The sequence below is a fragment of the Ostrinia furnacalis genome, unplaced genomic scaffold (assembly GCF_004193835.3).
Source record: "Ostrinia furnacalis isolate ACB-3 unplaced genomic scaffold, ASM419383v2 OfSCF0710, whole genome shotgun sequence".
NCBI lineage: Eukaryota > Metazoa > Arthropoda > Insecta > Lepidoptera > Crambidae > Ostrinia > Ostrinia furnacalis.
The window spans coordinates 2,000,073-2,016,073 of NW_021130949.1; the positions used below are offsets into that span (position 1 = coordinate 2,000,073).

At 36.0% G+C, this 16,001-nt stretch overlaps 4 protein-coding genes across 4 annotated transcripts; 1 reads left to right on the forward strand and 3 right to left on the reverse strand.

Annotated features, from left to right (window-relative positions):
- Positions 1–1,922: 1,922 nt before the first annotated feature.
- On the reverse strand, positions 1,923–4,529 carry LOC114349882 (cilia- and flagella-associated protein 161). The gene is made up of 6 exons (XM_028300476.1): positions 4,301–4,529; positions 4,023–4,185; positions 3,420–3,661; positions 2,934–3,092; positions 2,396–2,485; positions 1,923–2,072 (listed from the first exon to the last, which is right to left on the reverse strand). Exons 1-6 carry the CDS (start codon positions 4,481–4,483, stop codon positions 1,980–1,982), a joined length of 930 nt encoding a protein of 309 aa, XP_028156277.1. The 5' UTR covers positions 4,484–4,529; the 3' UTR covers positions 1,923–1,979.
- Positions 4,530–5,067: 538 nt separating this feature from the next.
- On the reverse strand, positions 5,068–8,518 carry LOC114349873 (cilia- and flagella-associated protein 161). Its single transcript, XM_028300465.1, has 8 exons — positions 8,419–8,518; positions 8,061–8,150; positions 7,863–7,935; positions 7,433–7,592; positions 6,855–6,939; positions 6,063–6,221; positions 5,423–5,512; positions 5,068–5,172 (listed from the first exon to the last, which is right to left on the reverse strand). The coding sequence occupies exons 1-8, from the start codon at positions 8,476–8,478 to the stop codon at positions 5,068–5,070; spliced, it is 822 nt and encodes a 273-aa protein (XP_028156266.1). The 5' UTR covers positions 8,479–8,518.
- Positions 8,519–11,624: 3,106 nt separating this feature from the next.
- Positions 11,625–13,375, forward strand: LOC114349854 (cartilage-associated protein). Its single transcript, XM_028300438.1, has one exon. The coding sequence runs from the start codon at positions 11,696–11,698 to the stop codon at positions 12,803–12,805; it is 1,110 nt and encodes a 369-aa protein (XP_028156239.1). The 5' UTR covers positions 11,625–11,695; the 3' UTR covers positions 12,806–13,375.
- A 172-nt stretch (positions 13,376–13,547) lies between these two features.
- Positions 13,548–15,719, reverse strand: LOC114349855 (uncharacterized RING finger protein C548.05c-like). Its single transcript, XM_028300439.1, has 2 exons — positions 15,394–15,719; positions 13,548–13,841 (listed from the first exon to the last, which is right to left on the reverse strand). The coding sequence occupies exons 1-2, from the start codon at positions 15,550–15,552 to the stop codon at positions 13,572–13,574; spliced, it is 429 nt and encodes a 142-aa protein (XP_028156240.1). The 5' UTR covers positions 15,553–15,719; the 3' UTR covers positions 13,548–13,571.
- Between the last annotated feature and the right edge of the window lie 282 nt (positions 15,720–16,001).

The following is a 16,001-nucleotide window of genomic DNA, read 5'->3' on the forward strand; positions in this document are numbered from 1 at the left end:
CATCAGAAAAACAAACATTGGAGAGGCAAATCTAACTGATATAAGATAGCTCTTGCCCTGAATACATGTCTGTATTTCACTAGACCAACTTTGACTAGGTTACTCTGTAAGCTGTTTATTGCTGTAATAAGCATACCGAAATACCAATAAACATAACATGGCAAGCTGCAAGACCATATTATGACGTAAGTCCCAGTAATATGAATAGGTAGAGATAGGAGTGTATGTACTCAAAGTGATGAAAATACCTATATACCTACTATTAAAGCCAGTTCCCAAGAATTCTGATAATCCGTATTCATTGTGTTTCTCTGCCTTAGGTATGCCTAAAGTAGGTAACGCGAAAACGAAAAGATACGTGCGAAATACTTTATGTCGGCCGATCTGTTTATGTAAGTTTATTGGATACCAGAGCACTGGAATTCCGATGTTGGAAGTATCGAAATTAATCAATATTTTAATACAAAGATGTTATTTACAGAAAAAAAGGATAGCTCATCAGACTATACATTTTTGTTGATGCTGCCGCACGCACATTGAGACGAAGCTCGTACGCATGTGCATTCCAAGCGAAAATTCAGTATTAGCATATTAGCATGGATCACAATAGTTACCAGTAACAAACTTTGCGCTTCACATGTTAAATTGTCAACGTGATCTAAAGCTGCAACGATTTTGTCGTATTTTATCGATTCGATATTACTATATCTCGAATGGGGTGGAAATAGAAAACTGAATAAATCGTTTCCATCCCAGATAAGCCTACTTTATAGGCACCCTTTCCAAACTGATATTTTATTCCCGTATGAATCCGTGTTGCTTGTTATCGGGTGTAACATGAAAATAAAATATTTCCGTTTCGACGAAATTTTAACTGCAAGGTTTGGATTAATTAATACGTTGTGAGATAGGTACTCAAAGCTTTTACATTTTCCGTTTTGTGTGTTGACCCAAAATATTATTTTAATACACATCGATTCATTTAAAATACAGAATGCGTAGGATAATAAAATTCGCATCAGTCGAAAATTATTGATACACCCACCATTAATTTAAAATCGAGTATCGAATAAAGAGGAAGAACGAACGCATAACGTTGGAAACTGATCTGTATTTGAACGTAATGTAATGTAACAATGTGAGTATTCCAGCGTATAGTTATTACAGCGAACCGAGTGAAACGAAGCTGAATGTTTCAGTAATTTTATGAATATGGCTGATACTCGCTCATGATATGATACTTCAATAATACAAAGTCACCCAACCCTGAAGGAAATGTTTCTTTGACGATATCGTACTCAGTACAATGGGACTTGAACTTGAATGAAAGTACGTATCTCATTATAGGAAGCTATTCGTTACTCTCTCGACTCTATAATCAAAAAAAGGACGATATAAACTTCCTTATTTTTTAAATCAGTCGAGATGTTGGATATTTTTTAAAAACATAATTATCGTTAGCATAATATTATGTTTCTTTTGATAGTACAATTAATTACATTTTATTATTTGCGTAACACCATCCATACATAAAAATAATTATGAATATCTCTACCTTTTGCGTTAAAATTCTTGTTAGGCAGTATTTTATTTAGTTATTATACTTAAATAAGTGGTAACTAATATTACGAACCATATTCAAATAATTTTAAATTCCAAAATAGATTTGCAATAAAAAATGAACCCCCATTTTTCCCCCAATCTCTCCTTCGACGCTGCTGTTTTAGAGCAATTCTTGTAACGAAGGTTATGACTTATTCATGTCATAAGTATGCCTTCGGATCCGTCGTATAATAAACGAGACAATAACGAAGGCCAGCTATAGACTAGGTATAGATTACTATACACAACGGCTATAGATACATAGGTAGGCCTTCACCAACAAATGCGCTGTAGTTGAAATGAAAGTCATCAAGCGGCAATAATTACTTCGCAATTCACTGAACCGAATTCAAATACACGAAATACAAAATTTGTAATTAACTGGCGATCGGCGTATAGATCTGCCAGATATTATTGGGCGTCTCTTTGCCGTAAACATCCAGGCAGGTCTTCATTAGCGGAGCACAAATCTGCAATGGAAAATGTAATAGGTGGATCTAATCAAAAGTTTCAAATCGTTCTGGGTATTGAAAGAGACTTGTGATTGAAATTTTAATGACCTGTCTGCTAATTCAAATACTCGCACCTACATAAAAGACAGCAATATTATTGATGTTATTAAATTAAGCTTTCAGTGCACTGGCTTGAATTTGAACCGATAGACAATAGTGTTATTCGAATGACTAAGCACCGCGAAGTCAAGCACACTCATGAATGAAATAAATTTAAAGCAAGCAACTGAATATTTTATTCGTAAAAGTAAAACTAGCTTTCAAACTAAGATATTGTTTACCTTGCCATAAAATCCCATAACCCAGCAGCCGATATTTACTCCCAAGTTGACATTAGTCGCGCAATGGTTAATAACAACATCTGTGTTAACCTGAAAGTAAGAACGCGTTAATTAAATTCCTACGGAATATGACTTAAATACATGATCTCTGAGAATTTCACGTAGCCCGTGCTCTTTGGATTGTATTATTTAATTAGGAACTTAATTGTTTTCATTCTAACATCAAACGCGGAACACACAAACATAGCTCAATACAGGTATATTGTGTTGTACGTAGATATTTTGTTTCATCATGACTGAAATCTGATAAATGTGCGTCAATCCTATTTTAATTAAGTAAGGAAATACGATTTCAAACATTAAGTACTTATAATTATTACAATCTGCAGAATATTATTGGAAAAACATTATTATTTGTACAACAGGTAATACTAAAGCAATGCTCAAAGTTAAGACTCTATCAATGAAACCTAGAATATAATTGCACCATTTTGGGAATTTTGAAGTTACTGAAACTGAAACACAATTGTTATCTCACACTGATTGGTTTCCCTTCTTGTTCAAAGCGCGTAATATTGGGTCCCTGCACTGGCAACACTCGCCAGCGCGTATTAGACACAGCATGCTTGCTCAGGTACAAAGGGTACATTCCACACAGGCCCGGGATCGGATTCGGATCGTACCTTATGTAAAGAGGCTGAAACACAATCTACCTTTCACCGATAGCCACTGACACAACATAATGTATATTTCCAATACGTCTGCGTCTGCGTAGCGCGCAAAAGGGACGAAGCTTATTGACATGAATGGAATTTTCGACCCTCACAAAATGCATGACGCTTCCCCAGATTGAATTTTTCCAAACCCTTGCTACTTTTGAAATAGCCGTATTCTCAATGTAGTTTATAAAGATTGAAAGAATTTTGCATGAAAAAGATCCTTTATAAATAGTTAACGTTCTGCCCAGTTGAAAAATAAAATGGAATCATGATCAACTTTATGCACAAGGGATTCCCATCATTACCTTTCTGCTAAGGGAAGACGACAAAGTTAGTAGAAACTCCTGGTTATACTTGAGTTGTTCACCATCTCGGTTGCAATAGTCCGCACTGGTTATGACGAAGGTGCTCTTTTCTGCTGGCTGCAGGTCCGGGAAGCCCATCAGCGCACACCCATCCTCCAACTGCTGGGAGTAGCTGATGTCGTTTGAAGATATTCGCCCACCGAGAAGAAGGCCATTTTTTCCCTCTACCGGTGGATCTGACGCTGCAAATTGTGTACTACTAGTTTGTCAAATCATTTGAGATTCATGAGTGACCATAAGTTAAAAAAACTAGAGTCACAATTTCTCCCAATACCCATTTTAGCATCTACCATAGCTCAATTAAGACCTAAATATACAAAGCCTTAAAATAAGTGCAGTAAACTAACTTAGAACATACGCTCTCAAACACTAGTGTGTCCCATCTGGCAATCGAACAAAAGTCGAAAGATTCCGACTCTAAGGTCCAACTGTGTACCTATAGAACTTTACACGATACATCTTACTTAATGCTTCCAATGTCGATTAATCATGGATGAAACTTTAAATGAACGGCGTTTTTAACTTATTTAATTAGATACATGCCTGGAACGTGAGGCGCTAGCAATGTTATTTTAGCACCAAATCCAATGGTACCAGACGATTGCGTTAAAACAGTGGGCTTGTTGAGATTCTCTCCCATTTTTCGATACCTTGCTAACATTAGGTCACCTTTTTTCATTTGCTCCAAAAATTTGTTCAATTTATACTAAAAGTAATATCAATGAAATTATTTGCTATTCATGGTTGTTAATCCCTTAATCCGAAACATAAGCCGCAAACCAATTTTTACATAAGTATTACCTAATACTTCTTCTACTAACCTCTTCCAATTTAGTAGCCTCATACCAATTCCCAATACGCACGCGATTACAAAATACTATTCCTTTATCTTCGTCCAACTTCGACATGATTATCGTAATTACAACTGAAAAAGTTAATAAAATAACACAAAAAATGCTCTCGGCACAATGCACAATGTTTCGTAAAATGACATAAACTGTCATGAAATTGTGTAATTGACGGCAAGTCAGCGGCAATTTGGGATGATTTTGAGAGTTTAATGACAAAGGTAAGGTTTTATAACGAATAACGAATTCATAATGTTGTAATCCGCACAGAAGTTTTGCCTGCACATGGGGGAGGATTCTTACAAGGATTTATCAGGCCGTACCTAACATGGAATTTTGTGGCGAACCCTCAATGGCACTAGACCGCTAACGAGCTGTAGACGGAACCCTTTGACATACCTTTGTTGGGACCGGGGTCTTCAAGAATTTGGTCTTCGTACAGCGGAAGAAACGATGCATGCTTGAGTAGATAGAAAAGCGTGGAAATATTAACGCATTGTATTTTAAATACGATTACTAATTAGACGTAGAACCAGTAGAACACAAAAACGCGAAGCTCCGCTTCTGTAGCGTTCAGCTTAGCACGCATAAGCGGGTGGCAAGCGACTTACCTACGTGTGGCACATTTATTTCGACAAATCGTGATCACTAAACACGCTTTAAAAGAAATAAAATGAAAATGTAGTATAATCATTTATTTTTCAACAATTCATTTCAAAAACAATAACAATAGCTTTCTTCTAATCCTTGGTCTTGGTTTCGACGTCGCTGACCAGTGTGAAGATGTTTTCAGCAGTGTGTCTCTTGTGGATGTCTATGTAGTTGCGACAGGTGACGCCGCATTCCTGTAATCAGATTAAACATTTAGTACCCGCATTCTCAAGCCGTTTGTATTAGCCAATATTAAGTCATCGTTTTAGCCACATGACGTCCACTCCTGGGCAAAGGCTTCCCCCAAGGATTTACAAAAAGTAAAACAGTTTTAAAGCTAATTAATTAAAAAACATGGAAAATTTACTTAAATAAGTGTAGACAATTATAAAACTCGTCTAGAAACATAATTTTTAAATTAACATAAATATTTAAATTAGTTACCGGGCCAAAGAAAGTTTGCATCCAATTTTGATTCATAACGCACAAACTCTTGTCTGCAATACAATTTTTCACTATTAACTTTGCTCCCGTCTGAAATTAAAATTACAGTTCGTATGTATTTTGTTTCAGTAGCTAATTACATGGGACTGAAACTTTCGTAATAATTTGAGAGTATTAATGTGAAGTTGCAGTTTGAATTTGAATTAGTGAAGGTTTATCCTACTAAAATGCCGTCGCATATAAAACTAACTTCTTTCGTTAGTATTTTATAATCAGTTAGGTATATCTTTTACCAAGTTTGTTCAGAAGAACGAACACAGAAGTCATGGGGTGGTTAAACTTCCTGCCTAGTAACTCATGTCGGTACGGTCAGTTTACTGTCATAGCTCATCTATCGAGCTTAATGAGCACCTTACGCTATGTTTGCAGATACTACGTGGTAGACTTTGTCGGTTCTTCTACACAGGTTAAGTAATTATGTCAGTTGTTGTTCACAAGTTCATATTAAATGCTAATTATTTTAACGTTAAGATTATTCCCTAAGATCCACGACTCTATTGTTCTACTTTTCCCACCGGGTCCATGAAAAAGGACAATGATATTCGCCAAAAAAAGGCACGATAATCAAATCATCACCAACCTTGACAGGACTCCCCAGGCCCTCGAGCCGCTCTCCTGGCAGGAGAGGAGTGGTGGTCCACCGGCAGTTGCTGTCCAGGGTGGCGCTGAGACGGATGGGCAAACGGTCTGCTGGGCCCGGTACTGCCTCTGGCGTGTACCGCACGTACAACGGAGCCGCCTAAGATACAGAACAAGACTAGTAACGCTTTCACATTTAGCCGACTTTAGCAGCGCGATTGTTGCGCGACTCGTAATTTCATAATATGACAGCCATTTTCAATGTGAATCCACTGCTGTCGCGCTTCTGACGCCCTAATGTGAAGGCAATTTAAGTCTAAAATGTGGAAAGTTTTCAAAATTATTTTCTTTCTCTTTATCTACCCTTGGGTAGGGTCGGTTCTCCTATTTCATTCCTTCTAATAAACTACGGTTGTCTGTATAATTTTAGAAATGACAAGAGTTCTCGATATCTAGGTACTTACGTGCTTTTGTAATAAAATCAGCCACAAGAGCCTCCTTTATAGCTAAATAGATAAGTCCCTACTTATACCTACTTATGGGATAATATGTTTATCTCAAAGCTTGTGTGCAGACTTTTATTTGGTAAGTAAAAGAAATGGTTACTATAAGTTTGCGTAACTTACTGTCTCAATCTGAAATACGATTTACGAAGTGACAACCCTAAACCAAACAAATGTTATTTCGTTCGACATCCACTACAAATATTATCTTTCATAATAGGTTTGTTAATGTCTCCCTCGTGTGTAACTTAATTGGAAATGTCATACGTTATTACTTATTAGATACTCACGTCCGGGTCGCCGTAGTTCTCAGCCCTGAGGAAAAATTCGTCGCCATAATTCATCTTATCTCCATGGAGAGTTATATCTTTTGCACTGTAATGTTAAATACGTATGCTTTAACTACGATACGATACGAACCAAGTGGCGCTTAATAGACAAAATTGGTACCTATCACGAAAGAGCACACGATGTAAAAGTACTAAGAAATCAGTTTCATTAGTTTGACAAGGGTTTACAGATTCGATAGGGCTTGTTTTTCCAAGAAGAAGAAGGTTTTTGAAGTCTCTATAAGTTATTTGACAGCAGTCTGAGCATAGTAACAACGAGTACCTATGCCAAAGCAATTGAAAGCAATTTACTACACTGCGACTGTTGTTAGTCGCCAAGTTCGGCAATCGAAAACTGTCCATAACCGGAACTCACAACTAGAGTTGCCATGACGGATACAGCAACTAGTTGCGCGTTGCAAGTTGCCAAAACTTGGAGATATGCTTCACCTGTGTTGGCGAATATTGGACTCTATACATATTGCTTTCAGCCTAAGGTTAAGAGGGAGAAGAAATAATATTGGCATAGATAAGTAAACCTGAGGATAACGAAGGTATTCCTGCAGCAAGGAGTGGTAATTGGAGAAAGAGTCATGAGGCAGCCGTCATTGAGGTTTTGCATGTAGTCCACTTGGCGTTCGCTGACCAAGCTCGACAAGGCAAGCCCGTACTGTGGTTTGCCCCCGGCCATAGTTTTTGCTTGAACCAACAAACGCGATTTAGGTACGTAATCAGAAATAGGTAACTTTTTCTACATGTTAACTACAACAATATTAAGTACAACTTATATTTAAATCAGGTCTTTGTTCTAAGATTTGTTCTAAGTAGAAACTACTTAAATCAAAATCCATCAAAAAGTTTAAAAAAATCGAAAATCCTACATAAGTACTTACTTCAAATAAAACTACTTATCTATTCATTTCATGCTTATCACAATAGTGTATAATATTATTAGGTCTAAGTAGGTACCTGGCATGTCGGAAGCTACTAATTGCACATTGAATCCGTACAACACAAAGGTGCCGCTTATTGCGAGAGGCCTCTAAAATGTAATAATAACTAACATTATAATGAAATATTCAAGCTACGAAGAACCAAAATGAAAAGCTATATGCTTAACATGTGGCATCTCTACATAATATCTCTATAATCTCTCAATACTCGCACCTCTTTCAGCAAATTACTGAAAAGATTCCTGGATCTTTGAAGAAGCAGCTCACGCCTGTCACGTTTTCGAAGAAACAGCTTAAATTCATACTGAAAATAAGAAATAGAAATAGAAATAGAAATGTTTATTTGTCTTTGAATAGGGTGTACAGAAGGTCGAAAATAACAAAATATGACAAACAAACAAAATAAGACATCAGGATCAAAGTAAATTGCAGTCGTAATTGATGCAATGCAAAATTGTTATTCCTGTACTGCTTCTAATACCCCACTAAATGTAAAAATAATATTCCGTTACTTAATGGAGAGTTCAACATAACACTAGGTAAGTAGGTATTTATGTATAATAATTTCTTACTTCATTTTTCAATCTCTCTTCGCTCCAATTTCCAACTAAAACAGAATTATTATAAGACATTTAAAATTTATTTAAAAAACCATAAAGGGCAAAATTATTAAGGTGCAAGGTGCATGCAAGTCAACTAATGAATTTGTCAAAGTAGTGTTTATATTACTTGACTGACGTTAATTGTGGCATTCAACTACAAAATAGTAAAAAGTATTTTGTGCAGATAAAAACATTATTTATAATTATAATATAATATACAGGGTGGCCAAAACAGTGAGGTCTAAAAGAAAAATTTAGATTCCTTACATCAAGGTGTACCTAAATCACCCCCATGTATATAATACGATTGTGCTTAGTTTAGGAGATAGAGTTAATTTTGTGATATTTTAAAATTTTATGACCTAGTAGGCTTTAAACATTTTTATCTTTTTTTTGGGTTGACTTTTTTCGGATTTCTTTTTTTTGAAAGATTTGTTATTAATTGCAGATGTTTGAAAAAAATAATCACCTTCCTATCTTTGATTCAAGATACAAAAGTTTTGCTAGAAACATTAAAATTATGATTTTATCAGAATACTATCAAATTTTCAACTTAAAAGTTTAAGTAAAAAAAAGAACTTCCATAGGTCCAAAATCATTTTAAAAACTGCGCCGTTTCCTGAACATTCATAATAATACAAAAAAACGTGTACTTAATGGGCCACTATTTCCTGTAATCGGTCCACAAAAGTGGTAAGTCGGAGATTTCGTTACATGTTTTTGACTTTCTTAGAGTGAATTAATATTGGGAATCCTCTAAGTTTACATTACGTAGAACAGATTTACCACAACATTATTCTCCGCTACAGGTAGAGACAATTTTAATTTTAACTAAAATGCTTATTTTACTTCGAAATCTTTTGTTTTTATTTGAAATCTAACTTGTCTTTATCAAAATTACAAATCTAGAGCCATTTTCAGTTTCGTTGTTACCGAAGCGTTGAATGGCGCGCCCGGAGAGGCTTAGTTCAAACAATCATTGCAAACGTAGTGATAAGGATAGAGACATGCGATTTTTGGTTTTACGAAGGTACTACGATAGAGAATAATACAAAGTAATAAAAACCACCGGTTATAGGGGCATTTTTTGGAGAAATTTATCAAATAACCAAAAAAACACGAATTTTTGAGCAGATTTTTTTCAAAAAGTATCATTTTTTATTATTTGTTGGCCTTTTTTGTGTATTTTATGTATTTTTTTAGTATCGCCTGTTATTTAGCATAATTACTGTTTTTATTTTATCAGGATATACCGCTTAGTTTAAAAGTTATTACGTTTTCTTTACAATAACTAATTGGAAGAAAAAAAAATCGATAAAAAATTAAAAAAAAATCTCAAAAATTTTTTGACCTCTTTTTTGTCGATAAAAATAGGTCTAGTTATATCTATTTTCATATGTACACTTTAACGTGACTCACACTGTATATTTATAATTTGTATCTCTCCTGTGGATAGGCGTCACGTGAGTCGCGAAGGCCGGTTTTTGTGGAAGGCATTCGTGGGGATACAGATCCAACCAGTCTCATCTGTGGATCCAACATAAATGTGTTGGGATGTTGTACACCTAGTGAATACTTTGAGGAGATACAGCCAAAGATAGAACCTGCTAAGTGAAAGGACTATTGTAACGAAGTAGGAACTAAATCAGATTGCTTTTACTGATTAGTATACCAGGATATTGATGAGACTATGGAACGCCTGCCACATCAAATGGTACATCTTGATAATAACGGCAGACGGAGACTAGCTGTTCCCTAAATGGGCCGCCCCATTATAAGCTACCTGATAGCAACAAGGGCAGCAACATTGGTATGTGAACGACTGAAGTTATCGACAGGTGAGACTACGGGGCGGATGATCGCGTTAACGGACAGCATGCATGTCCCCAGCACTATGACATTTTACATACTTGAGGGGGTGAAAGGTTAAAACGCCGACATTCACATAAAAGGACTTCTTGGCGGGAATCTGAAGCGTCATGTTAACGGTTTTGTTTTATTTCCTCAAATTCGTGTTTGGGCGTCTATTAATGTGTGATAATGGTAGATTATTAACCATTGAGTGTTCGTGAACTTGCATGAGTGTGGGCAAGTGAAGCAAAACATTGCATCGTGATTCTTCTGGTTCTCTCAAGTTGTCCATAGGAGGTCTCAGTGAAGCACCACAACTTTACTGAGACTCAAAGGGTGGGAAGGGGCATCATCTTTCATCCTTCATTAAATAATTACTTGATCTCATTTTGTAACTCGTATGACTTAAATACTTGATAATTAACTTTTAAAAAAAATAAAACCGACTTCAAATGCGTGAACACAAAAAAAAACTAAAAATTAAAAATATTGCGTATAAAAAAGTTCAACCCCAATTTTCCACCCTTGGGGGTGAAATATTTTCTTCAAATTCGCATGAAACCACCCTTTTGATAATACCTATTCAACAAAAAAATAATCGTTCAAATTGATTTATAATCGGCGGAGATATTGCGTATAAAAAAGTTCATCCTCAATTTTCCACCCTTGGGGGTTGTTTTTTCTATTATTAAATTTAAATGGGACCACCCTTGAGGTATTACCTATACGCCGAAAAAAGATTTGTTCAAATCGGTTCATAATTGGCGGAGTTATCGCGTAACAAACATAGAAAAAAAAAACATACGGGTCGAATTGATAACCTCCTCCTTTTTTGAAGTCGGTTGAAAATGGCACAAATCAAGTCGACCTCGACGTGTATTGCCAACATCATCAAAAAAGAAGAAGAAGACATTCACTTAATCCGCTGGCACTGGAAGCGTAGTACCAGCCACAGTGTTCATATCCATTATAATATCTTTGGCATTATCGTAGTTCCGAAATGCAAGAAAACATCACAAACAGCGTTTGTAAATTCACGTTCTTAAAATTAAATAATGATTCCTCAATGTAATTTATCAGTTTCATACAGTTCAACAATTTGGTATTATATCAGAGTAAATAGACTAGCGACTAGAATGAAATGTTAGTGATTTACGTTAAGTGAACCTTCCAATTTCCGTTATTTATGCTTGTAGAATGAGAATTCGGAACGTACTGATCATATTATTTACAAAATCTTTGGGTTTGTATCACAGTCACTGACATTCATGATGTCATCATGCTTGTCTTGTCACTCACGTCAGTTCAATCAGGGTGANAGAGGTATTGGCATTTGGCACCGATTTTATTTCTATTGTAATTTGTTTTGGAATAACTGGGAATAACATTTTAAAAAATGTTCAAAGATCATTTTTTTTATGTAACACTAACCATAGCTTGTATTGGAGTATGGAGTGTTGAGAGTAAAGTTTTATCCTCTATTGATAAAGTTTATAAAAAAGGTGTCTCAGCATACTCGGGTGAGAGATGGACCGAGTGTATAACACAATTTGAAGAATCCCTTTATTTGTATAAGCTTTACAAATCAGTTGCTGTTAACTGTAGGCTTAAGTGTAGAGCTGAACCATACGAAACTTACATTAAAGAAAACATAGAGGATTTGAAGATTTATGAAAAGTTCTTGAATAAAAGAAAATGCTTACTCAAATGTCTAGAGAAAGGTTTTGATGATGTCCGTGTTTCAAGTGATGTACATGAGTCAACACTCTTCAATATTCAGGCAAGAAAACCATATGAGTATTTACACCTTTGTTATTTCCAAATGTATGCATTTCAAAAAGCGGCATCTGCTGCATACACATTTCTTATAGCCAACCCCAAAGATGAGACTATGAAGAATAACCTTAAATACTATAGTGAACAACCAGAAGTTGATATAAATGAAGTTGTTGACCTAGAGAGTGAAGATTATAAAGTCCTTTACCATCTTGGCCTAAAATCCTACAAAAAGAATAACTGGGCTGAAACTGTAGCCAGCATGGAAGAAGTTTTGACAGACTATATGTCTTCCGAAAATGTATGTCGTGCTGAATGTGAGAGGCAACCAGAACAGGAATCAACTTCAGAATTTGTTTTGACTGTATCTAATAATGTTGCCTCACTTTTACATTGTCATCAACATTGTCAAGAAAAACTTAAAAGTCTGGAATACAACTCTGGCATAGAATTTCTTGCGGATGTGCTTAACTATTTACAGATATCTTACTACCATCTAGATAGATTTGAAGATGCTGCAAAGGCTGTAGCAAGCTACTTGGCATTGATGCCAGATGATGAAGATATGTTAGAGAATAAAAAAATGTACAGCACCCTTACAGATGCAAAATCATTTTCAGAAAGAGAAACTATAATCTATTATATGAACCGAGACCTGTATGAAAAAAAACTCATTGAATTATTTCATCAAGAATTTAATGATTATCACACTCAATCCAATGCTGTTTGAGTATATTTCATTTGTTTTTAAACAAATGTGAAACCAAGTGCCATACTTACTTTTATATCTAACTTTATTATTAAGTAAAACCAAAGTTGCAAAGTTTTTGAATCAATTAACCATTGAGGTGTAGTGTAGAAAATAACTTCTATTAACAAGCTTTTGGATGATGCTATTGACTGTACTAAATGATAAGAAAATGGAACAAATGTGATAAGAAAAAGTGCCATATTTACGAAACTTTAAATAATAATATTATATTTTTAAATTTTTTACTAGTACTTACTAATTATGAAAAAAATAACGCATTTATTTTTTCAAAAATAAATATTTTTTATTATATTAATATTATACCCAGTGTGTTCAATTGCTTTCGTGTTTTCCCAAGTGCATGTACACAGTTTCCCTATCAGTTGTACACAAAACTATTTTCCTTTTTTATCTCACTTTTTTTCACTTTATTTTTTTTATTATTGTAATTAAATAAAATTACTTATAGATGTATGCCATAAATTAGATTTATCATGTCATATCAAATACAAAAAAATACATTATCATCAATAAAGTCATTAAATACAAGTCATTGTTTAAAAAGCAAGCACATATCGTCATAAATTATATGACTGTTATTCTAAAAATTATTTAAAAAAATGCTGTACCTAAAGTTTCATCAAAATCCGTTCAGTACTTTTTGCGTGAAAGAGTAACAAACAATATTATATCCAGACATCCACACTATAATATTATATCATAACGTGCAAACCACACGCAAAAGCTAAATATTTAAATATAACGGGTGATAAGCGGAATTACCCTTTAACCCGCGTCTGCATGTTGGGCATCGTTTCTCAACCTTCAAAGACCGCTCTAAACATTTCAAGCAATAGACGTGGCCACATTTTGTAGAAGCTAAAGGATTACTGCCCATCTTATCCCAGCAAATGGGGCACTCGCCCCAGTCGTATGACTGAGTTTTCGGACTGCTTCTTTTTTCTTTGTATGAAGATCCACCACTCCCCGTTTTTTCAATATGTTGCTGACGGTGCTGAAACAAAGAACAAGTACCTATCATATCATGCTATGATTAATTTACCTTCGTTTCGTCAGGAAATGCATGAAATTGCATACCCACTGGCCCGGGGGAACCAGTGGGTTATGTAAGGCTCTCCCTGCCAGATGGGCAGGGCCTACTCACTAAAACCTGACGGTGTCCTCCCGAAGTCTTTGGGACAGTGCTGCGAGTTATTGTCCGAGCTAGACGGCCTAGACATTCTTTCGCGGCTCCGCCCCAGACTGTGCCTCGCTCTGTTTGAGCAAGCGACGACTGGCTTCAGGCACAAAATATAACAGAAGACAAACTCCATACTAAACGCGCTCGAGCCACGCACACATAGACACCGCTCCTAGCAAGACTGTCTTGGACGAATGCGAGCGCGACGTGGCGCGACAGACGTTCGCTGTGGTTCGCTTGAGTCACGCGCCGGTCAACCGCCTGTGATATTATTTTGTTTTGCGAAATTGACGAAAATGAGTGAACAGAAAAAGTCTTATTAATTGTTCGGTATTTGGTTGCTTAAACTCATCATTAAATACCGAATTTTCATTTTTTTAATTACCAGTTGATTCGGGGAGGTAAGTAAGTTATTTATTTGAATTTCAATTGAAATTGAAAGCCAACTCAATTATTAGGAATATCGAATTGTTTTAGAGAGGTTTTAGGAATTATTGGATAACTAGCTTTTGCCCGCGGTTTCACCCGCGTGAAATTTAGTTTGTCACAGATCGTCATAAATTATAGCTTATGTGTTATTCAGGGTTATAAACAATAATACTGTAAAGTTACATCAAAATCCGTTCAGTAGTTTTTGCGTGAAAGAGCAACAAACATCCAGACATCCAAACTTTCGCATTTATAATATTAGTTGGATAATAGTGTCAACCACTCAACTAAATACTACTTCCTTCTCGTGTATTTATTTNGCTTAAAAACTTGAAATCGAACCGCCCTTCCGCCACTGTAACGCATTGTAACGTTTTTCAAGACCTCCACTCCTCCCAGATTGCATTACGTAACACTAGAACGCCCCCTTAGCAACAAATACCACTTCTCACTTTAAAAAAACGCTATTTTTGTTTTCACCCACCAGAATGGGTGATAATGGGTAAAAACCGGGTTTTTACCCAAATCTCCCAGTTTAAACCCAATCGGGTGAAATGGGTTTTTACCCACTACCCATCTCTACCTACGGTGTCCTGGACGTCGGCGACGGTTCGGTGGAGCGTCAGGCGAGGCCTCTCGCTCCCTCTCCGCCGCTTATTTCTGCGACATGACCTCCTCGCAGAAGTGGAGTGCCGCATGACATGCAATGTAGGTACCTACTTACCTAAGTTAACAGGCCCTATGTACGTACATTTAATAATTTCTACATTATGTAAGTACTGTGTGTACGTACAAAAACTATTTTGTTATTTTTCAAGAGGGGCACCTGGGGCCCTCGCTCTGCGCTACTTCAGGGCGCCCTAACCCATAACCCTAGGCACGCCAATTAATTTTACATTTATTAAAGACGCGAATTAGGTATTAAAATATGTCTTACCTTTTTATTAGATATTTTTTCTTGTACAGAATTAATATTCCGCTCGTCATCGGTGTCCAACAAATCTATTACAACAACGTTGTTGGTTTTAAATTGGTCTTGATCAGTCGCAAAACTCACAAATGATCGAGTTAAATCAATTACAGCGTCGGAAGTCATTTTTATCACTATTTTACGCAGAATCTTGCGTGAAGTTGCGTGTGGTATTTAAATAAAGTTAAATAAATAGTTTGAATATCTACCCCCATAATACAAAAAAGTCAAACCCGGGACGAACAATGATATTTCCGTACTGAATTATCTCTTAGCAGCTGTTATATTTTTATGAATAAAGAAACGAGGGTAGGTTGTAGGTTTCTTCTTTAATATTCTGTTTAATGGCTATAATGGTGCGTATTTGAAGCACACTGGTTTCGCCAACTTCTTTTTTGATGTTGGCACAGGCAGACAGCTCTACCACAAGCTCTACTTTCTAATCTGTGGTCGTCTACTATAGTCAGCTCAGCTCCATGAAACTAAAGATAAAATGGAGGCCACACTTCGAATACCTACTTGAAGCACAACTTATGTATCACTATCTCACTCTCAGTGGGCATACTCTCTCTTTC

Bases quoted from the DNA above. Each gene is read 5' to 3' on its own strand.
- LOC114349855 (XM_028300439.1), bottom strand. From the start codon at position 15,552: ATGACTTCCGACGCTGTAATTGATTTAACTCGATCATTTGTGAGTTTT. The intron at 13,842-15,393 runs GTAAGACATATT...TCTTTGTTTCAG, and splicing joins AAAAAATATCTAATAAAAAG to CACCGTCAGCAACATATTGA.
- LOC114349882 (XM_028300476.1), bottom strand. From the start codon at position 4,483: ATGACAGTTTATGTCATTTTACGAAACATTGTGCATTGTGCCGAGAGC. The intron at 4,186-4,300 runs GTTAGTAGAAGA...TATTACTTTTAG, and splicing joins AGGCTACTAAATTGGAAGAG to TATAAATTGAACAAATTTTT. The intron at 3,662-4,022 runs GCATGTATCTAA...CACAATTTGCAG, and splicing joins GCTAGCGCCTCACGTTCCAG to CGTCAGATCCACCGGTAGAG.
- LOC114349873 (XM_028300465.1), bottom strand. From the start codon at position 8,478: ATGTCTTATAATAATTCTGTTTTAGTTGGAAATTGGAGCGAAGAGAGA. The intron at 8,151-8,418 runs GTAAGAAATTAT...TCTTATTTTCAG, and splicing joins AAGAGAGATTGAAAAATGAA to TATGAATTTAAGCTGTTTCT. The intron at 5,173-5,422 runs GTAACTAATTTA...ATCTGATTACAG, and splicing joins TGCAAACTTTCTTTGGCCCG to GAATGCGGCGTCACCTGTCG.
- LOC114349854 (XM_028300438.1), top strand. From the start codon at position 11,696: ATGTTCAAAGATCATTTTTTTTATGTAACACTAACCATAGCTTGTATT.